The 26,277-nt window shown below is 42.7% G+C and overlaps 1 protein-coding gene across 2 annotated transcripts in view; it reads right to left on the reverse strand.

The window, feature by feature from the left end:
- The window catches only part of ATP9B (ATPase phospholipid transporting 9B (putative)), a 4,837,291-nt gene that overhangs the window by 4,320,626 nt on the left and 490,388 nt on the right, over positions 1-26,277 (reverse strand). For both annotated transcript variants that reach the window (XM_044066988.1, XM_044066990.1), the window contains exon 4: positions 2,399-2,512. In XM_044066988.1, the coding sequence (XP_043922923.1) occupies positions 2,399-2,512 (114 nt within the window). The remainder of the gene's footprint in view (positions 1-2,398; positions 2,513-26,277) is intronic.

A 26,277-nucleotide genomic window follows, 5' to 3' on the forward strand; every position in this document is an offset into this window, starting at 1 on the left:
CGGTGGGCAGTGGTGTGAAGCTACAGATACCCTCCCTTAGGAGGTTGTAGTCAGCTTTTGAGAAGTTTTTTTTAGCTTGATTAAGACTGGGGGAGGGGGGATGGGTGGAACAGAAACTTCAAATGAGACCGACTGATGATCTGATCTCATCAGGGAAGAACGTACTATGGGAGTGGTGCAGCAGTTGCCCATAATGGTGAGAACCAAGTCCAAAATGTTATCGCCCCTTGTGGAGGATGACACAAGCTGGTCTATTGTGTTAGAACTGATGACGTCAAGGAATCGTTGGGTGAGTGCATTAGTGCAGGAATAGTTCACCCAGTCTATGATGGGGTAGTTGAAGTCACCAAGAATTAGGGTGTTAGGGGTACCTTGATGGAGTCAAGTAGATCCAGGTAGGAGGACTGGGTGTCCTGAGTCATGGAGGGGCATCTATAGCTGGCTATAACTTGGATGGGTATCTTGCCAACTGTCAATTGCACCTGGAGTAGTTCCAGTGCGTCATGCTGGGAAACCAGTCTGGAGGTGTACCTGGTCTTAATGAAGATGGAAACTCCACCAACCTTAGTCTTCCTGACCTCATTTTGGGGTCAGAATGTGTAGAATAAGGTATAGCCTGGTAAGGTAGGGTACTCACTGCAGCCCTGAACAAAGTTTTCATGACTGCACAGATGTCAACATCTTCCAGTGCAAGGAGAGCCTCCAGTGAGTGCATTTTCAGGTTAAGGCTCCTAGCATTAAGCAGCATGACCTGCAATTTGCTTTTTGACCGATCTTTTATGTTGGAAGACTTGTCTTTGGGACATTGCCTAAAAAAGGTACAACGGAGGAGGCAAGAGCCTTGGCCAGGATCCACAATTCCAGGGGTGACAGGAAGAGGCCATCTCTGGCAAAGCATCGATACCTGTCAACCATGTCATCCCAGGCAGACAGATACTGGTTCCCTTTGGAATGACACCAGAAACTAAGCCAATTGTTGAAGTCAATGACTTTTTCTTGGTATTGTGGTATCATTCTTGTAGAAGGTAGGACGCTGCTTAGGGTTAGGGTCATACCTGCCTGGGACACATAACTCAGAGCTCAAACATGTATCTCTTCATATAGTCCAGGGAGGTACATCTCAAGTCATTCACACCAACATGGACAATGACAGAGTCATACTTGTACTTGTTCTGGAGAAACTTAAGTGCGTGTGTGATGTGGCGGATTCTGGCAGCAGACAGACACCTTACCATGACCTTCTTGTCGAGCCTGGTGAGGAGGACATTGGTATGTCTCACAAGTGAGTTGCCAATGACTAGTATGTTTGGCTTATTGTTATGAAATGTGGGTTGTGTGTTGTTGGCTGTATGTAATGTGTTTGGTGTTGTGTGTGGAATGTTTGTGAATGTGCTTTGGAGAGTTCTGCTGTTTAGGTAAGCTTTTATTGAAGACCTCTTCATAGGTGTGTGTGTGTTGTGCTTGACTATGTGATGTCAATGGTGTGGTGTTTGTGCTGACAATCTCCTCTTTGTCAGGAGTACCGACTGTAGCACAACACACGATGGTTTACAGGTTACGGATGTAAATACATTTCTCACAAGTAGAAGAATTATATGTTAGGATAAAAGGGCTGTCAGTAAACATGAGACAGTTGCTACACTGTCTCAGTATGCCCATGTCGACCAGGTTGGCAGGAGAAACTGATGGGAATTGCCCAAACATAGTGTTCCGAATACTTGGGCGGACTTATGGAGAGGGGGGTTTGATGAGAGTTGTACACAAGAGTGTAGACCACAAAACCTTCTTAAATGTAAAGTAAATGGTCTGAAGCCCAAGTGCTAAAACCAAAACTAATATGCTTAGAACAACAGATAAATTTAATTAGGCTACTAATAAGCTGTAACAAATGCAGTAGAATAAAAGCACTTCAACACTTAAGAGCACGCAGCAAAGCAAAAATAAGGTAATAAAGTAGGAAGAACACAATTACAGTAGAAGCAGCTAAATAAAGTGCAATTTTTTTTTCTTTGTAGGTGGAGAGGGAGGAAACAACTAAGGGTGTTGGCCTTCACAAATGCTCTCTGTGTGCTCAGCAGACTGAGCTGATGAGATGGGACTGGGGGAGTGTCCAAAATCAAAGAAGCAAGGGGGTAGTCCTTCCCAAATAATCTCATTGTTGCACTTATTTCAACTAAAATTTTACAGTGCCATTTACATGCTCTGTCTTGTGAAGCTTTGATAAAAATAAGAAATGAACCGCATCCAGTCTGCAAATTAGTTGAAGAATAAATAACAAAGGTATAGTCTCACTTTCCATAAATACTTATCCTAAACAATTACTATTACTTAGTCAAAAACATGTAACATTACCATTAATAATCAATTAATGCTGCATGTAACATGAAACATGTCTTACCAAAGGAGCCCAGTAAGTATACAAGTAGCCTATTTTCAATGCAGGTACAAACTGCGAGCAGGCAACAACAAGAAAATAAAGATTCAGAAAAAACTTGAACTGTTGATATAAAACCTGAAAAAGAAAAGAAAAGAAAACAAAAACACTTAGAATGCAACCAGCAGAAGCATTATAAAAACAAACCTATATTCTTCTTTATGTGCTTATTTACTAATTTTCCTTAAGCTAATAATGTCTATAGAATATATACTCTATCAGTAAAGACAGAGCTCACTCCTAAATGTCCAAATGCAAAACATTAACAGCTGAGAAAATAACTAAAAACATATCTGTCTCAGTACTAGGCTTCTAAAAACATGTTATACATTTAATACCATGCTACTAAAAAGCTACTAAAAACATGTTATACATTTAATATCATGCTACTAAAAACATGTTATACATTTAATACCATGCTACATTAAGACAATCTAAAAGGGAAACTGATGATGCTGTACAGCTTACTGTTACAACAAATAACATGACATCTAACACCTGCAATGACAAAAGAATGGATTCTAAAAACAAATATCAAATGCAGGCTAAAAATATATTCACATAAGAGCTTACCATTTTACAGAAACAAACGTAAACATAGAAAGATGATATATTTGACAAATACTGTACAGAAATGAAGTGAGATGCTTCAAATAACTCAATTTTGATACAAGCTGGCTTGCAGAGAAAAGAGCAAATATCAAAATCCAAGGAAAACATTAAGTGATCTTTAATGCAGAAAAAATAGATGATCACTAACTGATGGCATAAAACAAGATTACACACAGTACACTTGCTTAAGAACTTACCATAATAATAGTAACTCATTGTCTCAATAGAATCTACTACTAAGACTTCAGCCACAGAATCTATGAACTTATAAGAAGGCCAAATGTCCAGTCTGACTTTCAAAGCTTCAGTGCACTTCCCCCCTCCAGACTGAGCGGACAACCACTTCTCAGAGGTGTCAGGATATTCCCTTTATAAAATGGACATCCACCCCATACAATTTTAGATCTTTCCAACCACAGCCTGCAACACATGTACTTTTTTTGTGCTGCTAGTTCAGTAGTCCAGTGTAAATCACCTTACTCTAGAGCTCAGCCAGGTAAGTACCCTGTTGGAAATTTTTTTTGTGACAGTTAATTCTGTGTAATTTAGGGCTATCTACTGAAATAGAAAGCAAAATGACAGGAGAAGAGTGAATCCCAAAAATTGCTCTTTTCATTTAAACTTTTGAGAGGTAAGCCCCCCTGTACCCCGACACCCCCAAACTTATATATACCAACTCTGAGATCACCATACCTTGGAAAGAATTTGATATTCCAAGAAATGACATCTCGGACTTAGTATATTTAAGTCCGTTCATTCAGCCATTCAGTATACATATTTCTGGACTCGCTCTTAGCGGGTTCAACATTTCATATGGTTACCCAATACCGTAGATTTTTCTGTCTAGCAACATATTTTACGGCATGTCCACCCCCAAGACAGGCAGGAGCTCTTGCAGTAAACAAATCCCACACAAAAATTATCACAGCTTGTGCATTTTCTGTTTAGGCCCAGAGCATGCTGTTAAGAATGGAACTGATAACGGTTTAAATGTATCAAAAAAAAAAAAAAAAAAAAAGAAAAGAAATGATGTACTCATCATAATGTTCCATCTGTGCTGTCAATCTTCATTCATCCTTGACCTTTGGGTACTCGGCTCCAATCCTCAGAACCGGCTCGGCCATTATACAGCTCGCGCCAGCCAAAAACTCTTGAGCTAAGACTCTGCCCATAATACCCCTCTCCATATTACCTCAGATGGAGCAAGACAGAGGAATCTGTAACAAAAGGAAGAAGCTATGTCCAAGGTCAAACCTAACAAGTTTCCAGGACAAGCGTTCAACTCTCTAGGAAGTCTACAGGGGGGAAGGGGGGTGGGGTGGGGTGTCAAGGATGAATGAAGATCGACAACACAGATGGAACGTTATGGTGAGTACATAACTTCTTTATCTGATGTTGTCAATCTTCATTCACCCTTGACCTTTGGGACAGAGTTCCCAGCTACTTTAGGTCCTGGGTGGCCTTATGGAAGGATATTCCTAAGAACCATAGAGCCAAAGGATGCTCTTCCCTGGAGATCATACCCAATTTGTAATGAATGATAAAGGTATGTGGAGTAGCCCATGTTGAGTCTGCGCATATATCACCCATGGATGCCTTGGAGTGGAAAACAGTTGACGTGGCTGTTGATCTGGTGGAATGCGTTCTCTCAGGCACAGGTAACTTGAGGTCCTTGTTACTGTATATGAAGGTAACACAGTCTCTTAGTCATTTACCCAAAGTAACATTTGAGACATATTTTCCCAGAGTTAGACGGGAAAAGGATACAAATAACTGGTCTGATTTTCTAGATTCTTTTGTCCTGCTGAGGCAGAAGTGTAATTGTCTGTGAACATCCAGCAAATGTAAGCAAAATTCGCCTTTGTTGGAAAAATTGGGGGAAAAAATGGGCAAGTCAATAATCTGATTAAGAGTGGATTCTGAAACTACATTAAGAAGAAAGGATGGGTTGATTCTTAGTGAAACTCTATCCATATGAAAGGACAGATATGAGAGCTTTGAACATAATGCCTGAATTTCATTAATTCTTCTGGCAGAAGTAATGGATATTAAAAAAAGAGTTTTCCATGAGAGAAATCTTAGGTGGCAGGTCACTGCTGGTTCGAAGGGGGGGGGGGGGCACCATAGGTTCATAGGTTAGTACTAAGCTAACTGCTCTTGCGAGCCATTTTAAGCCTAGCCAATTATCCCTTGTGAGACTCAAACCCTGCACCTTGTGTTTGTAAGGCAAACACCTTAACCATTAGGCCACCCTCCCAACCCCAAAGCCTGTTAAGACCAAAGTCAGATCCCATGGAGCTAGAGGATCTTTAAATGGAGGTTTTAATAATAAGACTACTTTAAAGAACACTTTACATAAGCAGTGGAAATTAATGAATGGTCCTCGAAGCCACTGTGGAAATTAGAAATGACCACAAATTGAACCTTGATTGTGGAAGCAGAAGCTCCTTGATCAAAAACGGTGGCTAAGAATTCTAAAACTTTCTTGAAAGGTGCCAAGAAGGCATTGAGATCATTATCGCATGCCCAAATAGAAAAGCTCTTCCACTTGCTAAGGCAGAGTTTCATGGTGGATGGTCTATGGGAAGCTAGTAGAATTTTTTTAACTGGGCAACTCAAGTTATTTTTTGCCTTGCGACTAAGGGAATTGGAGAAACCAAGTTATAAGCTTGAGATTCTGAAGGCTGGGGTGCACCAGTCCCTGCGGGTGAGACAGCAAGTCTGGAACTGGGTCCAGAATCCATGGATGGTGAATTAGGTGAGGCCATAAAATGGGGAACCAGACTTGTTGGGGTCAGAAGGGTGCAATGAGGATCACTTTGCTTCTCAATCTGTGAGCTTTCTTCAAAAAGAGGGTGATGGGAATGGGGGGCATAGAGAAGAAGAGCATCTCTTGAGGACTCCCTCTGAGGGGGGATTAGAGCAAAGTACCTGCTGCATTTGTTGTTCATGGATGATGCAAAGAGGTCGCACCAAGGCTGGCCCCAGCGACAAAAAAGCTCCCTCATTACTCTGGGATTGTACACCACTCAAGAGGCAGGAGAATGCATCTGCACACGTGATGTCTGCTATCACATTTAAGCTCTCCGGGATATGCACTGCTATTAGAAAGCAGTTGGAGGATATTGCTCATTGCCACACATAAGACTTGGCTCCACCCTACTTGTTGATGTACCGGATCATCAACATATTATCTGATTGAACTGCAACTATTCCTAGAGGGAGGGTAGATTGAAAGGCTTGCAATGTTAAGAGCACTGCCCTCAATTCCGGGACACAGATATGCAGATTGGTCTCTATCGGGGACCAAGTGCCTTGGACTGTTCATTCCAGATAATGCCCCCCCCCCACAATCTGGGAGGCGTCTGTGGTTGCTATGGCCTTTGGTTGAGGGAGAATGAAGGAACAAGCTCAAAAGAATTTCCTTGGATTCCATCCACCAGGATAAGATCTTCTTGCAGCGACTGGGTACATCATTGGATTTGTTAGGCTGGATCATTGGGAAGGTAAGAACCACTGCAGTAGTCGCCTGTAAAATCTTGCTAGAAGAACCAAGGTAATGGTCGCTGCCATGGACCCTAAAGCTTGGAGTATTAGAACAACAGGAACTTTGTCTTTGGAGAGAATGGCTTGTATTTGAGATTTTATCTTGTGTAGTCTGTGAACAGGAAGGGAAGCTATACAAGAGATTGTATTCAGACGGGCTCTTATGAATTCTAGATCCCGAGTGGGAGTTAGTTGAGATTTTTCTTGATTCACTGTAACACCCAGAGGAGAGAACAGGAACAGGTGCAGAATGAAGTTTGATGCTTGCAGCAGTATTTGCCAGGTGTGAGCAGTGATGAGCCAGTTGTCTAGAAAAGGAAGCACTCGGAATCTGTGTAGTCTCAAGTGAGCTGTAACTGCCGCCATACACTTCATGGACACCCTGGGGACTGCGGTGAGACCAAAGGGCAGCACTCTGAACTGGAAATGACTGGCTCCTACCTGAAAGCGGAGAAACCTTCTGAATTGTTTGTCTAAGTTGTTACTAAGTTGGCCACTGTCCCCTTTTTCTTGCCAGTACACTATACTGCGTATGCCAGTTATTTAGCCTCAAAAAATGGTTGAAAAGCTGTTTTAATTTGCCATCTCTTTGTTAATTGCTTTATACCGGCTATAAACTGACTGATGTCAGTTTAATTTGATGTGACGGTGGGAAGCCCACTATGCTCAGTTTTGCTCCTCTACCCCCAATTTGCACCTACCCCCCCTCATACCATATTATTCTTCTTCCTACATACACAATTCACTTGTGACTCTTATTCCAAAACCCTCCAAAAATGACCTTACTAATTCTATACATAACACTTCTGTTTTTTGTTTCCTACTTCCCTAACTAAATTTAATTTTTAACCCCATTCCCAACTATTTTTCTCCCTCCTATACTGCCTTGTACTATATCCATTCATAATCACTACCCTCCCTAATGGCAGCTATCTATTCCATACTGTGTCTTAAACTTTTCCAAAATAAACACTCGTTTCTTCTTATTTTGACTTCAGTCTCTCATATCACTCTATTCCTTGCATTCCAGAGAAGATACCAGGAAAACCTAACTCTCTTCTTTCACAGAAAATACTTTTCTCCTTTCTTATCCTCTACCAGATTTCAGAATCCTCCTTCACTGAATCACCTGCTGCCCTGCAACTTCCTGGTTCTTTCTTCATTGCTAGCTCCCCATACCTGACATCTATAAAATACAGATTCCTGTACTTAATTATTCCACTCTTCAGCTTATCCTCCAGTCTACTCCTCCTACTGTGCCATCTTTCATCCTACCATGAATCAATAATATCTCTCAACATCTTACCAACTCTGTCCCAACCACCTATCCACACTTCCTCTCTACACTCTGCACACCTTGCACCAAACATATTTAATGCTCCCCCACATCTTTATTCCAAATATAGACTGATTAAATGCACTTCAACTCAAACCAAAATAAAATTAAGGCTAAGAACCCTCTCCAAAAAACAAGTATGCATAATTCCCCAATATACTAAAAATCCTTCTAGGAGGAAATATGCACCCTAATCTTGGCCACACCTATCACAATGAAGATAATTCACTCCCACACACTTTTCTAACCCAACAATAGGCAATCCCCAACTCTAGTGATCTATTTTTATCTGCAATAAATGCTAGAAGCAAAGAAATAAAAGTGGTGAAATACATGCCTAGATTACCCAACATAAGCCTAATGTTCTCGCTGTAACTGAAACATGGCTTAAACCCAGCATAAACAACTCCAAAGTTATAGCTCCTGGCTATAATAGCACCCATAATGGCTGTATAGAGAGGAAAGGCGGTGATATTGCTTTAGTATTTCCCAACACCTACAACATTTCCCCTTACAGCAAACCAATACCAAAAAATTCAGTTCAGCAGAGCTTCTTACTGCTTTCCTCAAAATAAACAATTATAAACAAATATGTATTACTGTCCTTTACATCCCTCCTGACAACAATGCAGCTATACTGGAAGATATCCTACATTGAATATCCATAATTTCCACAAGAAAAAATACTACTAGATGATGTGAATGTCAACTGGTTGGACAAACCCTAACTCCCCTACATCCAGCATGAACGTATATGGTTTCACACAATTAATTAATTGCCCCACATATTACAGCAAGACATCAAACTCCCTATTAGACTGGATCGTAGTACCAGATCCAAACAAATACTCGGCCACAGGTACAATGTCAGACTCTCTCACTGATCATCTCCCAGTCTACATGACGAGGCATTTCACATAGCCAGTTAAACAGCATATTTATTAAATATCATGCAACATTTCCAAGTTTAACTCAGAAATGTTCATTACTATACTATCATCTATTAACTGGAACTTCCTAAAACTCCTCCCTTTAGGTGATGCTGTAAATTAATTCAATACAACTTTTCTAAATATCATAAATAACCTTGCAACTCCTAGAAGGATAAGACTAAAAAACAAGTAATGCAATTTGGCTATCCAAAGACAGTAGAATGCTAATGCAGGATAGAGAAAAAGAGTGGAAAGAATGCCAAAAATATAAAACACCTTAATATCTTGAAAACTTCAGAATGCTTCACAGTCATACTAAAAGCAAATAAATGAAGACAAAAACTATACTATAACAACTTTCAGAATAATTCTAAACACAATCCTATACATTTTTGGACATCCATTAAAGAAATTGTACATTCCGGCCAAAAATGCAACCCAAATCCCTCTCCCAATAACTAACCACTCGATATTGCTGTACAGTTTAACTCTTATTTTATAACTGGTACAGCATCTCTAACCAAGGATCCCTCAACATCTAATCCCAACCCTGGCCAACAGCCACATATCACCACATCCTCATTCACCTTCAAATCTGTCTCCACATCCTATAAAGAACTACTCAAACTTAAACCTTGCTTTTCTTCAGCTGATGACCTTCCAAGTGAGTACCTAAATACAACAGCCAATACCATTGCCTATCCTGTCTCAATCCTTATGAATAAGTTAATCCAGAAATCCCATGTTCCCTTCTCTGTGGAAAAAGTTTCACATTATCCTTCTGCACAATGGAGGAAATTCAATAGACTTAATAAGTTTAGACATATAGCAATCTTATCTCCACTTGCCAAAATACTTGAAAAATGTACTCAAAAACAACTGCTAGACTATTTCCTGCAGGAAGAACTCCTATCCCCTACACAACATGGTTTCCTTCCAATAGTATTAGCACCGCCCTTCTAACCTATACAGATACTGTCAATTAAGCTAGAGATAATGGTAAACTAGTCTCTTCCTTATTTCTAGACATGTATAAATCCTTCAACACTGTTGTCACAGCAAACTTCTACTTCAAATATCCTCACTAGGTGTATGTCAGCCCACCCTTTTGTGGTTCGAAAGCTACCTGTCCAATAGGCATCAGTCAGTAAAATGGCACTCTATGCTCTCACTCCTTACCTCCCAGTCACAACCGGTGTACCACAAGGCTCTATCCTCGGTCCCTCTTCTGTAACATTTTCACCAACACCCTCTGTACATCCACACAACACGCCTCCCTAATACAATATGCAGATGATTCCACTCTCATCTGCACATCTGACAACATAGTATACCTCAAAAAATTACTCATGAAGCCTTAAAAGCTGCTGAAGCATGGCTTTGTAACTCACAACTCATTCTCAACCCTAAAAATGACCAAACTTCTACTTTTTTTTCTCCAAATCCTTAACTCATGAAAAAAACAAAATTAAGTCCACACTCTTGATATTGCAACCACTGGACTCACTTCTCACAGCAAATTATTAGGGGTGATAGTGGATTCAAACACAACCTACATCAATGGATCAGTGATGGCAAATTCACACCTCAGGTGGTGCCTATGCTTCTCCTAGACAGAAGTTATTAACTACCATAGACCTTACCTCTGTGAACTTCACTCACCTTACCATTGACAACTGCCGTAAGCTTGAGATTGTCCAGGTTCGGGACTGGGAGGCCTAGGGGGTGGGAAATCAGATCCGGGAGGGGGATCTAGAATCCAAGGTGGATTCACCAGATGAGACCAGAGGTAAGGGAACCAAGCTTGACAAGGCCAGAATGGTGCAATGAGGATCATTTTGCTCCCCGACCGACTGGCTTTCTGTAGAAGCTTCAGCATCAGAGGTAGAGGAGGGAAAGCATAGAGTAGACCGGGAGGCCATGCATGCACCAGAGCGTCTCTCGGGAATTCCCCGGCGGGGGGAATTAGAGCGAAGTACCTGTTGCATTTCGTGTTTGAAGGAGAGGCGAAGAGATCGCAACAGGGTTGTCCCCATACAGCAAATATCTGCTTCGCTACCTGGGGATTGAGAGACCACTCGTAAGGAGACAGTATGGTGAGACTGAGTTTGTCCACCAGGATGTTGGACCGTCCCGGAATGTGCGTCGCAATAAGAAAGCGGTTGGTGGAGATCGCCCATTCCCACACTCTCATAGCTTCTCGACAGAGTGGGTAGGACCTGGTTCCCCCCTGTTTGTTGATGTACCAGACCACTGACATGTTGTCTGACTGAACTGCAACTGTTCCTGTAGGAAGAAGGCTCTGAAGTGCTTGCAACGACAACAGCACTGCCCTCATCTCTAGAACATTTATATGCAATGAGGTCTCTGTATCGTTCCACGTGCCTTGGACCATCCTGCCCGCACAATGCCCCCCCCACCTGAGGCGAGAGGCGTCCGTGGTCACCGTGGTGAGTGGAGGGGCCATGGAGAAAGGGCGTCCCGCTTGGAGGTCCGGTGATTGTAACCACCATGCGAGAGCCCTTTTGCAAGCCTTGCTGAGGGGAATGGGGTGACTGAGAGGGTATCGACGGAAGGACCATTGGACTTGGAGAGTCCACTGCAAAACCCTCATGTTCAGTCGAGCCATGGAGAGCAGGGTAATTGTGGCTGCCATGGAGCCCAGCACCCTCAGGACCAATCCCGCCGGGGGAGCCGACGATAGTAAAATGGCCCCCACATGTAGCCCCAGGGTGTGAAGTCGTTCGGTGGTTAAGAAGGCTAGTAAGTTGTTGGTGTCTAATCTGGCCTCGATAAAGTCTATCACCTGAGTCGGGTTGAGAAAGGATTTGTCCGTGTTGACAGTGATCCCCAGCCGGGGAGCAAGGTGGAGAAAGTAATTCCTGGCTGAGCAGAGTAGATGCCTTGTTGGGGCGGTCAGGAGCCAGTCGTCTAGGTATGGAAACACCTGCATTCCCTGAAGCCTCAGGTGGGCCGCTATCACTGCTAATACGTTGGTGAACACCCTGGGGGCTGAGGTGAGACTGAAGGGAAGGACCCTGAACTGATAATGACTGGCTCCTAGCCGGAAGCGGAGAAACCTCCTGGAACATTTGTCCATCGATATGTGGTAATACGCATCCTTGAGGTCTATCGAGCACATCCAGTCGCTCTCCTGCAACAGGGGGAGAATGGATTGAAGGGTGACCATCCGGAACTTTTCTTTGGTTACTGACAGGTTCAGGAGGGAGAGATCCGAGGATTGGCCTTAGGTCCCCCTTCTATTTTGGCACCAAAAAGAACCTGAAGTAGTAACCCGATCCAAACTGGTCTGGGGGGACGTGTTGGATGGCTCTTTTTCCTAAGAGCTGCTGAATTTCCGCAGCTGCAGCCTCCCTCTGATCGGGTGGGACATCGGGGAGGCGTTTGGGTTGGTGAGGGATGTGAGAAAAGGGAATTTGGTATCCTCTGGATATGATGCGAAGCACCCAGCGGTCTGTTGTGATGGACTCCCAAGCTGCCAGGTGCCTCGAAAAACGTCCCCCGACTGCCTCCAGAGAGGAGCAGTCGGGCAACCCCTCAGGGTTGCTGGGTGGGCCGGTCAGAGAAAGCTTCTCTGGACCCACCATTCCTCGAGCCCTCTCTGCCTCTAGGGCGGCATCCACCCTGTCCTCCTCTGCCACGGAAGGACTGGAGATCCGGAGCGGACTGGGATTGTTGTGACTTCTGGAGCCACACCTTCTTCTGTCCCTTTTGGTTCTTGGAGAAGGACATCTGAGGAGCAGAGAAGCGGACTCCGATGGCAGACAACGTCTTCCCATCCTTTTTGCTCTGGACCAAAGTCTCGTGCACAGTCTTGCCAAACAGGGCAGAATCATCGAAAGGGGCATTTGCAAATGACGTCTTGCAGGGCACCGTAAAATCGCAATGCTGGAGCCAGGCCTGATGCCTCATGATGAGGCCTGTTCCGCTGGCTCTAGCGGCCCTCTGTGGCGTGGAACAACAGCCACATAGAGGTGTTAGATATGGACCTGAGAGTGGCCATCCGAAATGGAGTACAACCGTTTGTCCTCCACTGACATGAACTCCGGGGGCGACGCAGCGTACTCTTTGATAAGGTCCCGCTGCAGTCGAATAACATGTGCCATGTAGTTCAGAGACCTCACCGAGAAGGTCACTGAACTAAATGCCCGCTTCCCTAAACGGTCCATCAAACGGGACTCCATCCTCGGTGGATGGACCGAGGGACTCTCCGGAGCTAATTCCCTCTTGGTGGCTGCCGCCGCCAACATGGCATCTACGGGGGGACCATTGCTCTAATGGGACCTCTCGGGGGGCGGACTAAGGATCTTGTCCGGGCGTTTGGGAACTGGCTCCACAGTGTCCAGCTCCTTCCATGCCCTAGTGGTAATAAGGTCCACTAAGGGGTCGGGCGGAGGGGACACCCAAGAGGTAGATGGGCCTGCTTCGAATGCCTCCAGGAACACGGATTCGTCCGAGGAAGCCTTGGGGGCAGACCACCCCCCTCTTATCCTGAGCATTTCCATGATGTCTCCGAATGAGACATCCTCGGGGGGTGACCTAGGGGAGCCTTCCCCTTCATCCAAATCCGTGTCATCAGTCAGGAACTCGGGGGAGTCCACGTGCCTCCTCTTGCACTTTCGCTTGTGATGGACATCCTCGGGGGGGCTGTCCGAGGACATCTCACCAGCCATGTCCTGTTCCAAGGGAACGACCTGGGACATCGAAGCAGGCTGTCCCTGGGGCCGGGTGATGGAAGCCAGACCCAACAGAGAGGGAGTGCGGGGCAGAGCCGAAGCAAGGACTGGGGGTCTGGAAGCACTCAACAGTGCCCTCTCCACCACATCGAAAGCCGAGGGAGAGCCGCTCTCTCTGGGATCTGAGAGCAAATCCTCGCTCGGATCCGATGGAAGGATCGGGGTCGGTGCCGAAGCCATTGGATCCGATGGACCAGTGTGCTCCTACCTAGACGGAGCCGAAGACACACTGATTCCCTCGGATCAGATGCTCAGCCCACGGCTCCGAGAGCCCGGATCCGACAAAAACGGACCTGACAGGCTATTGGGAAGAGACAGCGGCGAAGAACCCGATACTGTCGGCGCCAACCCACCTCCGGCTCCAAGGCTGCTCAGCTCCGAACCTGGGAAGTGGGTCGGAGAAGGAGCTATCAGGGCAAAGAAAGGTGTCGAGCTCCCCCCCGGAGGGGGGGGCAGGAGCACTCCCATCTGCAGTTGGGCCTGGAGAAACCTTTGCATCATCTGGTCCAAATCTGCATTGGAAAGGCTACGAGTCGATCTCGACGAGGCCACCGAGGCTGGCCGGGAATGCCGCCTCGATGACCTCGACGGAGATCGGGTCTCCTCCTCCTCGGGGCCCAGTGAAAAGCACGGAGATCGGATCCGAGAAGGAGGAGACCGGGAAGCCCTGGAGGGAGAAGACCGCTTAGCCGGGGGGGGGGCCGAAGCGGAGGCCTTGGCCCGCCGCTTGTGGTGCTTCTCCCTCCTTTTTTCTTTCCTGACCTCCCTCTCCTCCAGAGCTGCAGCGGGAGTTTGAGTACCGACCGGAGGGAGAGAGGCAGGAGTGGCCGCTGCCGGAGCTGGGAAGGAGGCCACAGAAGCACCGGAGGCCGAAGCCGAATCCGGGGGCAAAAGTCCCACTAGGATCAGCTTCGACCTCCGGTCCTTCAGTGCCCTGGGGTTGAAAGCCGCGCAGATGGAACACCCAGAGGAAAGGTGTTCAACCCCAAGGCACCGTACATACCAAGTGTGGCTATCCGCTGGGGAGAGCTTATGGCCACACTCGGTGCACTTAGAAAAGATGGGTTTTAGGGCCTCAGACATCTTAAAGAAAAAACACACTCATTAGGCCCCAAACACACAACACACAGAAGCTACGACCAGCGAAGGGGAGGGAGGGTAAGTTTAACTAAAAGGTATTAGTTTTAGCCAAAAAAGGGAAACCTGACCACAAACACACTCGTACACTTACGGGGATAATAAAAAAAAATTTAAAAACTCTCACAAATCCTACGAAACCAGGAGCTCAAAAACCTAGCTGCTGATAAGAAGCGCAGCAAACTAGATCTGAGATCAGTCAGGGATGGCAGGGGATTATGGGTGAAGGGGAGGAGCTAGGAGCTCGGATCTAAGCTATGAAAGATTGCCGGCCCGGATCCGAGGTTGGATCCGATTCCCAAAGGTTGCTGACAAATGAAGTTAACTACTTCAGATCTACACTTACCACTACTTATCTCCTCCCCACACTTCTTTATGGGGCTCCAACCCTCATTAAGCTCCAGGCTTCACAAAAATAAAAACTTGAATGAGACCATAACAAAGTTGCTAAATTTGCAGCAAATTCCACTGTCAGAACCCACCACTGTATACCAGTAAAAAGTCAAAACTGGTTAAAACTGCCTCATCAACTAATATATACACAGCTTTTTACCACCTATAAAATTATCCAGCATCCATCTGCCTGTCCAGCACTAAAAATCATTCTACACAACTATGTTCCCAGTCGGTCATTACGATCCAGTGACCAAAATCTAATGTCCATCTACAAACCTATCACATCTGCTGGGCATTGTCTGTTCTTGTACAAGGTTGCTAAGGTCTGGAACTCCTTACCTGTATCCATCAGGTCAATACCCTCCCTTCCATCTTTTAAAACCACTCTGAAAGACTTCCCATCTAAAATCTGGCTCTGTTCTTTCTCAAAACCAGGACAAACTATATCCCTAAATGTGAACAAGTACCTTTTTCATTTCTTATAACTCCTTACTCTCCCCTTCTTCACTTACTTCCCTACTTCTATAAAATTATCTTCCCTGACTTGCTCTCTAAATATACCATAAACCTGTTCTTTCCCTCACTTCATATGCAATTCCTGTTTGTATTCAACCAACTTATATTTAAATTCTTTACAAACTGTATAAAATTTCTCTAAATATTAAATGATTGTCAAATAACTGGTAGCAAACTTTAACCAATGTTTTATACTATGTCTAATGGTGTTATAATTATTTAAACTGCAGATGATTTTTATTTTTGAAGATTGTACAATTATTGTTCTTAAAATGTTTTGTAATAATTTGGAGCTTTTCTCCCTAGGCCTCCACTGTAAATGGACTTCTACCCAGTTGGACCTTCCTGGTAATCAAATGTCAATAAAATAAATAAGCAACTAAATGAATAAATAAATAAAAGCAGTCAAACCTCTTAGAGATGGAGAGCTGGAAGTCTGGTTCAAGGGAGGAAGCATCAAGGACATCCAAAAGGGCTTCCTGAACTGGAGATACAGCTACAGGCTTGGGAGGTCCCGTGGAAGCAGAGATCTCATGAAAACAGCCATTGGAAATAATTCCTCACAAATCTGAAAATCTTTCCAAAGAACAACTCCTCTGGTGATATGTCAGATGATGGAGTGTTCTCACTGTTTATGTCATAAGCCAAAAAGGAGGACAACTGTGACTTGTAGTCCAGTTTCATCTCCTCATCAGAATCATCAGAGTCACAGTTTCTCATAGGAGAGGCCTTCCTCTTCCTTTTAAGTGGTATGGCGTCCTGATACAGACAGATGATCAGGCTGTAGGCTTTAACTGCTTAAAATCCTGAGCCATTTGTGCCCAATCTTGGAAGGAAGGTCGTCTACAGCTAGGAGCAAATGACCCACCAAGAAGCAGCAATCTGGACTTGGCAGAGGTCTGGCCTCTGGTGTCTGGGTCCCGTGGGTACAGAAGGAAGACATTCCTGCATTCAGATTTCTTGCTTTTACAGTAGAGTCCAACATTATTCCACTCACTTTATTATTCCAAAAGTGCATTGCCAGAGGACTTGGCAATGGCAAGCATTAATGCCTGTAAATGCTGGACTGCTTGGTTTAACCTGATGCCCTCTGACCATCAAGGAATCTCCCTGGTTTCACAGGTCTCATCAGACAAACCCCTTCAGAACTCTCTTCTCCATTTTCTTTTCCTTGAGGAGGATGACCCCAATACCCTGTTGGCTGCAAATATGCAGACATGATGTATTGGCCTAACAACACAAACTTATTTTACATCAAGTACCCTTGAAAGGCCTTCGGTCTTCTCTTAATCATCATAGCAAATAATCTAAGGCAAATCTCACAATTACTCATGCCATGCTGTAGATTTGGGAGTACAGAAACTGGTCATTGTTGCCTTTGTGAGGTATTTACTACTACACAAAATACTCAATTATCCTACCTTCTACTTTAAATCTATTTTTGCAAGCTACTGATTAAAATACAACTTGCATTTTCACTACCTGCACACCAAAATATTGAAACACAGAGTTGCATTCTTATCCAAACTACTAGCACATGTATTCAACCTACGCCGAACAACAAAGGAGCTGCACAATAACACTCCTGTTATTGGCACTTCAGTCTGTTTTTTTGTTTCCAGGATTATCTTAACTTGGATATATGGAAACAAAGAAAGAATTTCCTATGGCAGAGGCATATAAAATCTGTCTCAATATCTTCAACTAGCAAAGCATACCTTTGTAATCCAATAACCATTATGGCTACTTTAGATGTTGCATTAAAAGAATGATGGGTGCACAAGTGCCTGTACCCACATACAATCTGGCTGCTACCTCTTTAAGCTAACCACAGAGTTAGTAATTTCCAACATTTCCTCAAAGGTAGAATTCTGTCAGATCAACATAACAGCGTGATAATTTTGCAATCTTACAACTAAGATACTACAGGCACAAGTCATTTCACTAACGCTATCCAAGAACATACATCCTCCAGTAAAGGTTAATTAACCTGGAAGGATATTAGATGTGCTACATTCCTCAGATGTCATGGATACAGTTCCAACATTCAATTTAAAGTTATACTAAAGAAAAGGTTTTGGTTTGATAAACATTAACACAAGTCCGCTAGACCTATGTGCCTGTTAGCTGTACATTACAAAGTTTAGGATACCTCACCCCCCCCCCCCCAAAATATGGAATTTTTAAAAAAGAAGGGATACTCTTCCAACAGACACTGGGACTTCAAGCAAGTCAGACTGTCTTCTCTTCAGCAATGTTTCGCAGGCTTGCAAGTTGTAATTATTAAGAATAATATTAATAGGTTTATTTCTGAGACAAGAGGTTTTCATCGTCAGATACAATGTGCTGTGAAAGAATACTATGAAATGCAAATATAATTTATTCCTCTTCTAATAAAAACAGATATGGAAGGAATAAAGTTCTTTTACTTTTAAATTTATGGGGTGCCTTTGTAGGTTTCGACATAGGTGAAAAGCTAAACTAGCCAGAGTTCAGTTCTACATCATTCCAAACAAAATACTTCACTGGAAGCATGACCGTCTTTTGATGAAAGTCAGTACACCTACAGTATTAAAGGGCATCAGTACACACCACATTAAACCTTTCTCACCCAGTGAAATAGACTACAAACTGTGAAAGTTAAGTTTAAAGGCCCAGTAAGACAAGATGTTAAAGAATGATAACCTCATGCACTAAAGAAAGGAAGTACAGTGAGAAATAGGGTTCCCCAAGTCCAGCTCAGATATCAGCAGGTCAAAGGCCCTGAAAGGGGGAAGGGGAAAGACAAAGACTATACGAACATGGTAACCCAGCCCAAAACCTTATTTTTTCATTCACATGAAGCCTTCAAAAGCAAGGCTTCTAAAGAGCAAATCTTTGTCAAGAGCAGCATTAAGCAGCTACACCCTGACATTTTGTAACAAGGTTTAAAGCCTCAGGCAGGAATGTCTCAATCACAGAGTTCATTGCTGCTGCCTTGATACTGCATCAGTAGAGTCATCACCACACTTACTGACATGTTTGACCACTTAGCTAACAGTCTGTGATCTACCCTTGTATCCGTATCAGACCCAGATGGTCCAGCAAAGCCATGTGGAACTTGATCACATATTTCTGGCTGTTGAAACCTCTGATGGCAAGGGTAGCAAAGGTGCAGATCTTTTTATCAAAATCTATGCAACACCCTGCTTTCCTTATCATTCAGAAAGCTGTTAGGTGCAAGAACCACATTTGGACACGTTTTCTGGATACATGGATGCTACTTGCTGGATCCTCCACTGGATTCTTGTATATGTATTTGTGACTGTGCTGCATCCTATAGAACCTACCTGGTTTCTTAGCTACATGAATAGAAAATAGCTGTTCATACCAAGGACGACGACAAAGTCTTTTTTAAACAAATTTGTCAGTTTAGAAAAAGGGTACTCTGGCAATACTGAGTTACTTATTGGTAATTCTATGGTTGTGGAAGACACATGTTGACAATATTCTGTGCAAACAATGTTTGATGTATCTACACTTATATGTAATACAACAAGATCAAGGATGACATTGCTGCCTGGCATGGTAGCCAAGCAGATGAAGATGAGGCAGTGGTGAAGGCAATGAGATGTAATGCTGTGGAAGGCCCTGACAAATAACAACTGGCATTTTCTCTCCAATATCCTTCCAAAAATGGTGAACTGACTCACCTGTCTATTTTAAGCTAGCCCAAGCAGTGGCTATGCTCCTGAAATGTGAGAAAAAAAGTCATTGTGATTACAAATCCAAAATCAGCACCTAACAAGTCTACCAATCATAACAGGGAAAAATATATGACAGAACACTACCATCCCTACTTTCTGTTACTACTGGTTAGCTAAATGACCTTGTACAGAAATTATTTCTTTCAGGAAGATCTTGCCTAAATAGCCTTAAAATTTACACCAATGTGATTGATGAGTTTGAATACAATCTTCCTGTTGATGTTATTTATCCTTTCTGTTTAGTTTATGTCTACCAGTCCTTCTCTAGTGATATGCGATCAACAAATATGCTGATGTTACAAAGACTGGGATGGTAGTAAGAAACACTGTAGATAAGAGGTATACTGACAAAATATACTGTTGGACCAAGGGTAATAGGGTTATTATTCAACCCTGAGAAATGCAGTGTTCTGCATTCTGGAACAGCAAGCAAACCATGGGTATCCCTAAAGTCATGGATTGTGAACATATATCAGAAGCAATAACTGTTAAGGATTTGGGGTAAACTGTAGATCATCAATTTAAAATTAACAGCCATGTATCTGGTGTTTTGCATAAAAGTTGTAAGATAATGAAGGGCATTTTATGGACTATTACGACAGGGACGGCAATGTGATAATTCCCTTACACATTATCCTTATCAAGCCACATACAGATTAAGGTGTGGCAGTGTGTTACTATACTAAACCTCTTGTTTACATATTGAAAGAATTCAGAAAACTTTCACAAGGCAAACTGACAGTACCCATAGTCTGACTGAAAAGGACAGACTCAAGGCATTACATTTACATTCCATTATGAAAAAAATGACGAGAGTTTATTTTACTGTTGTCTCAACAATGAAAATAAAGTTTGTTGATCACTGTGTCAGCACAAAGAATATACATTTATTAGTTTAATTACCTACTGTATCCTCACATGTGAACACTATTTCTGCTTAAAAAAGTGGCAAAATTTGGAATTCCTTACCACTATACATTAGATCATCCACTCTTGCTCAAGACAGGTTTAGATAAATGGATGGGTGAAGTCTGTCTATGATATAAAACTTTTTGGTTACAAACTCCGAGTTTGCCAAATTCACTATGCTGAATGACAAAAGGGTCAGGCTTGTGACAGGTTTCTAAGAAAGGATCCTACACTACTACTAATTATTTATTTTACGAGTACCGGATACACTAATGCATATGCTTTTACTGTCAAGAGTATTATCTTTTGCATTTTAATCCACTTCCAACAGGAGTGTTGAGCTGGACCTCTGATCAGCATACAGAATGTAACAATGGTCTATTATACTTCTTTACTGAGTTGTCATTATTTAAGGACTAAAATAAAAAAAGGAAGTTATGTTATTGCCATAACATTCCATCTGTGTTGCTGAGCTTCATTCATTCTTGACGAATGGGGCTTGGTTCTGATCCTGGGAACAGGCTCGGCCATTATACAGCTTGCGCCAGCCAAAAAACTCTCAAGCTAAGACTCTAACCACAATGCCCCCCTCTCTCCATTACCTCATATCAAGTTTGCAGCGCTGCAAATAGTATGGCAGAAGAAGAAATATATAAAGGTAGAAGCCAAGTCCAAGGTGAAACATATAGGTTCCCAGAACAAGTGTCCAATCCTCCAGGAAATCTGTAGGAGGGGAGGAGGGTGAGATGTCAAGAATGAATGAAGATCGACAACACAGATGAAACTATATGGTAAGTACATAACTTCTTTATCTGATGTTGTCAATCTTCATTCATTCTTGATGAATGGGACAGAGTCCCCAGCTACTTTTGGTCCTGGGTGGCCTTATGGAAGGATATTCCTGAGAACCATAAAGCCAAAGGATGCTCTTCCCCTGGAGACCATATCTAATTTGTAATGAGCGATAAAGGTATGTGGAGTAGCCCAAGTTGTGGTTGTACATATTTCATCCATGGACGCCCTAGAGTGAAAAACAGCTGACATGGCTATTGATTTGGTGGAATGCGGAGTTAACTTGTGGTTATTATGATTGTCAATGAAGGCAACAAAATCTCTTAACCATCGTGATAGGGTAACGTTTGAGGCAGATCTTCCCAGAGTTAGACCTGAAAAGGAAACAAATAACTGATCCAATTTCCTAGACACTTTGGTCCTGTTAAGATACAACATGTAACTGTCTGTGAACATCCAGTAAATAAAAACAACATTCACCTTAATTGGAAAAATTGGGGAAGAAAATGGGTAAATCAACAGCTTGATTAATATTAGATTCTGAGACAACCTAAGGAAGGGTTGGTTCTCAACAAAACCCTATCCCTATGAAACAAGAGATATGGGGGTTTCACACATAATGCTAGAGTCTCAGAATCTCTGCTGGCAGAAGTAATGCCTACTACAAAAAGAGTTTTCCATGACAGAAATTTGAGATGGCAAGTCAATGCTGGTTCAAACGGCAAGAGTACCACACATTGCAAAACCAAAGCCAGACCCCATAGAGCTATAGGGTCCTTGAATGGAGGCTTTATATGCAAGACACCTTTAAGATAAACTTTGCATAAGCAATGGGAAATTAAAGAATGATCATCGTAGCCATTGTGGAAATTAGAAATGGGTGCTAAATGAACTCTGATGTTGGAAGCAGAAGCTCCCTGATCAAAAAGGGAAGCTAAAAATTCTAAAACTTTGTCAACACGTGCTGTAAAAGGGTACAAATTTTTTGTACCGGCCCAAATTGAAATCTCTTCCATTTATGCTAAGAAGTTTCCTGGTGGATAGTTTATGAGATGCCAGAATTTTTTGTACTGGGAAAGCTATATTACTCTGCCTAGCAACTAATGGAATTGGAGGATCAGCTTGAGGCGCACCAGTCCCTCTGGGTGAAACAGCAGGTCTGGAACTGGGTCCAAAATCCATGGACATTGAATCAGGTGAGGCCAGAGAAAAGGGAACCAGATTTGTTGAGGCCAAAAGGGTGAAATGAGGATCACTTTACCTCTCAACCTTTGGGCTTTCTTCAAGAACAGAAGAATGAGGGGAAAGGCGCAGAGAATTCCCGAGGGTCAAAAGAGAAGGAGAGCGTCTCTTGGGGACTCCCCCTGAGGGGGGAATTAGGGCAAAATAGCTGCTGCATTTGGTGTTCACTGGGGAAGCAAAGAGGTCACAGCAAGGCTGGCCCTATCGACAAAACATTTCCATCACCACCTTGGGATACAGACCACTCGTGAGGCAGGAGAATGCATCTGCTCAGTTTGTCCACTATTATGCTGTAACTCCCCAAGATATGCATTGCAAGTAGAAAGCAGTTGGAAGATATTGCTCACTGCCACATCCTGACAGCTTCCCAGCAAAGGGAGTAAGATCTGGTTCCACCCTGTTTGCTGATGTACCAAACCACTGACATATCGGTCATATCGGTCTGAACGGCAATGGTCCCCAGAGGGAAGACAGCTTGAAAGGCTTGCAACAATAAGAGCGCTGCCCTCAATTCCAGGACACTGATGTACAAATTGGCCTCATGCAGAGACCAAGTGCCTTGGACTGTACTTCCCAGATAATGCTCCCCCACCCAATCTGGGAGGTGTCCATGGTTACTATGGCCTTGGGCTGAGAGGGGATAAAGGGATGGTCAAAAAGAATTTTCTCTGACTGCATCCACCAGGATAGATCCTTCTTGCAGCGACTTGTTATTAGAATGGGATAGGTCATCGGTTGTGTTAGGATGGACCGTTGTACACCTAACAGCCACTGAAGTAGCTTCATGTAAAATCTTGCCAGAGGTACTAAGATAATGGTCACTGCCATAGACCCTAAAGTTTGGAGGACAAGACAGACGGGGCCTTTGTGTTTGGATATGATGGATCGTACTTGAGACCATATCTTTTGTAGTCTGTGAAGAGGGAGAGAATCTACACAAGAAATTGTACTGAGGCGAGTTCCTATAAACTCCAGGCCTTGTGTCGGAGTCAGCTGGGATTTTTCTCAGTTGACTGTGATGTCCAAAGAGTTGAAAAGATACAGGATGAAATTTGTGGCTTGAAGCAGTAGACACCTGGTGGGGGTGGTGAGGAGCCAGTCTTCTAAGTAAGGAAACACTGTGAATCTATGGAGTCTTATTACTTCTCCTCGATATTCAAGGATGCCATAATTTCACTTTTGCTTTCCTTTTACAGCATCACAGACTGCAGCAAAAATAACAGAGATGGTTTACATATGCAGAGATTGCTAAAAACAATGTAAGACATTAATACATTTGTTAAAAGAAGTATGACAACGTACTGGATATCTGTTTTACTTTTTTTGTTGTTGTTGTTGCATAAGAAGTTTTTGCACTAATTGTTTTCCTACAGCCAAATTTATCATTACATCCTCCCTGGTCTGCCTTATAAGTCCTTCAGTTGTTATTTTTCTTTCAGCTTTTCCCGGTTAGGGGTCGCCACAGTGGAACTCCGATCCGCTAATGATTGGCAGTAGATTTTTTTTTATGGTGCCGAGGTGCCAGCCCGACGCCCAACCTTCACACATGTCTTTCGAACACCATTCGACCGCAGGGAGGACATGCAGACTCCACACAAAAGGCGCTCCAGTCGAGAATTGAACGGGAGAACCTCTTGCTGTGAGGCAACAACGCTACCGCTGCACCACCGCAGCTATGCGCCTTATAAGTCCTTCAGTAATATATCATATTATAGACAAGTATTCTAGTCATAAATGCTAGCCTCCAGATCACATCACTCACTTTTTTGATACTGAAGTTAACCTTCCTTTAAAAATCTAAGTATATGTTTCCCTCTCTTGTGATATCATATAAAGACTAAACAATGATTCTCTGATTTGTACTCTAAACGACAGCTTAGCAACATGATCACATATCACACTGACTTTGAAACAAAAGCTTTCAAGGGTTAACACTTCACTTCTTTCTTTATTCTGCAAAACTGTTTGTGTGCTTCTAGCTCTCCAATTAATCTCCACCTCAGGAACTTGTAATGAGTTGTCAAAAAGCAACAGGGTAATTTATCAAGAGCGTCAATCAACCCACATCTGCCACTTAGCAACAAATACTCCCATTAAAAAATAAAGGACTTCAACTTCTGGACCTCAACAGTGAGCAGAACAACTCCAGATGTGGATCTAGTGGACAAACTCAGAACAATCCATCCCATGGTCCACACAGACAAACATGTCACCAAATGTTTCAATGAATTTGTTAGTTAATGTCCTCAGAAGGAAACATTAATCTCACACAAAATACATCTGCACATATCATCCACTATTAATGCTATATACAAACTTACAACTATATCAAGGTTAGGGAAGCCAAACTTTATTGTACAATGAAATTTCATCACATCATATTCATAAAATATGGTACAGTAACACAACAGGTACAACATAACCAACTAGACAGTAAATATTTGATAAGAATATAAACAGGCACTGTCATGAGGGCATAATATGGTTACATCTCATACTGACGTACGAAAAACTGGCAAGAGAAGACAGAAAGGTATTGCTTAAAACACTAGGCAAACACAGAATACAGTCTGATAGCTGTAAAGACGTGCTAATGCATTACAAAATAATTACCAAAGCTGTCATCTAGTAAGCCAAAAAAGTTGCTCCAAAATTTAAAAATGTATTGAGGAACTGTATTTGTATTTTGGGTGTTGTTTGTATCTAGGCAATGGCATCACAAAGTGCTTGGGCAAGAAAATAACTGGCTCTTAGTATGGAGCCATTTCTCCATAGCGCTCCACATGACCTCCTGTGAGGCTTTCCAGTAGGAGGCTATATATGCACACACTAAGCAAGAAAGCTACAAAACCCATTCAGTGGGTAATATTTCTCTTGGGCTAACTATTATACCTCAGCAAAGAAGAATTCTTTTGTACAAGAGACAGGTATCTGCAACCAAGCACACAGACATTTGGGTAATCTATCCCAAATTGTGAAAAGACTTTGACATTCCCAAAACTTATAGTCTACTATGGGATTCTGAAATCCACAGGCTAAACAGACTGTTTGGGTATATAAACTTTTCCTTGTTCTATCACGTCGGGAACAATAGCTTCTGTGTGAAAATAACAGTTTTTTTTCATATGCATAGGGGATCTTTTTAACTTTTTCTAGCTTATTTAACAATGTCTTAGACATTCCGGGGGTAGCATGCAAGGTATTGTTTCTAGCCAGTCATCTAAACCCCTAGCAGCTGTTATGGTACGACCTGTGATCAAGAGGTGATAAAGCTGAGAAGCTCGTAAAGTACATCTCAAGTTTACACAGCTCTTGGTGTTTAGTAGTAATTTCCATAAGGGGAAATGTTTTTCTTTAATCCATTCCTGAAATGGAGATCTGTTTAGTAATACCTAATTTGGGGTTATTTCCAGACTGTATCCTTGCTTAAACACCACTTCAATATTAGAAGTAGAAGGTACTCTACAGTATATGCCTCCTTGTTTTGAGTGATTATAACAGTGAGCCATGTGATAACCTTGCTCTCACAATCAATAAATTAACCCATCATGTTGCACATCTTCTTATGTGGATTACCCCCACAATGAAACTACTGAACCCCAGATTTTTTTTGACAGAACTGCCCAATGCAATGCTTTAGAGCACTAAAAGTTTGAGCTATTGTGAACCAACTTTGCATATGTTGAGGCAAGAATTTTGTAAACCAGCTGAAGCACCAGAGGGTCTGGGCTGACATCATTTTACTGGTGCATGTGCAATTTCTTTGGAGACATGCCAGTGCATTCCATCTCAAATTGATTTAATAACTTGATCCTTTTAAGTATGGGGATTGTTTTGGTGCAGCTATATGGTGAAAAAAATATATAAAATAAAGGTGCCACAAACAATTTCATGATTGCAATTCTTCCCCACTAGAAGCAAT

This window comes from Protopterus annectens, chromosome 3.part1 (genome assembly GCF_019279795.1).
Source record: "Protopterus annectens isolate FY-2018-M chromosome 3.part1, PAN1.0, whole genome shotgun sequence".
In the NCBI taxonomy this organism is placed as follows: Eukaryota; Metazoa; Chordata; order Ceratodontiformes; family Protopteridae; genus Protopterus; species Protopterus annectens.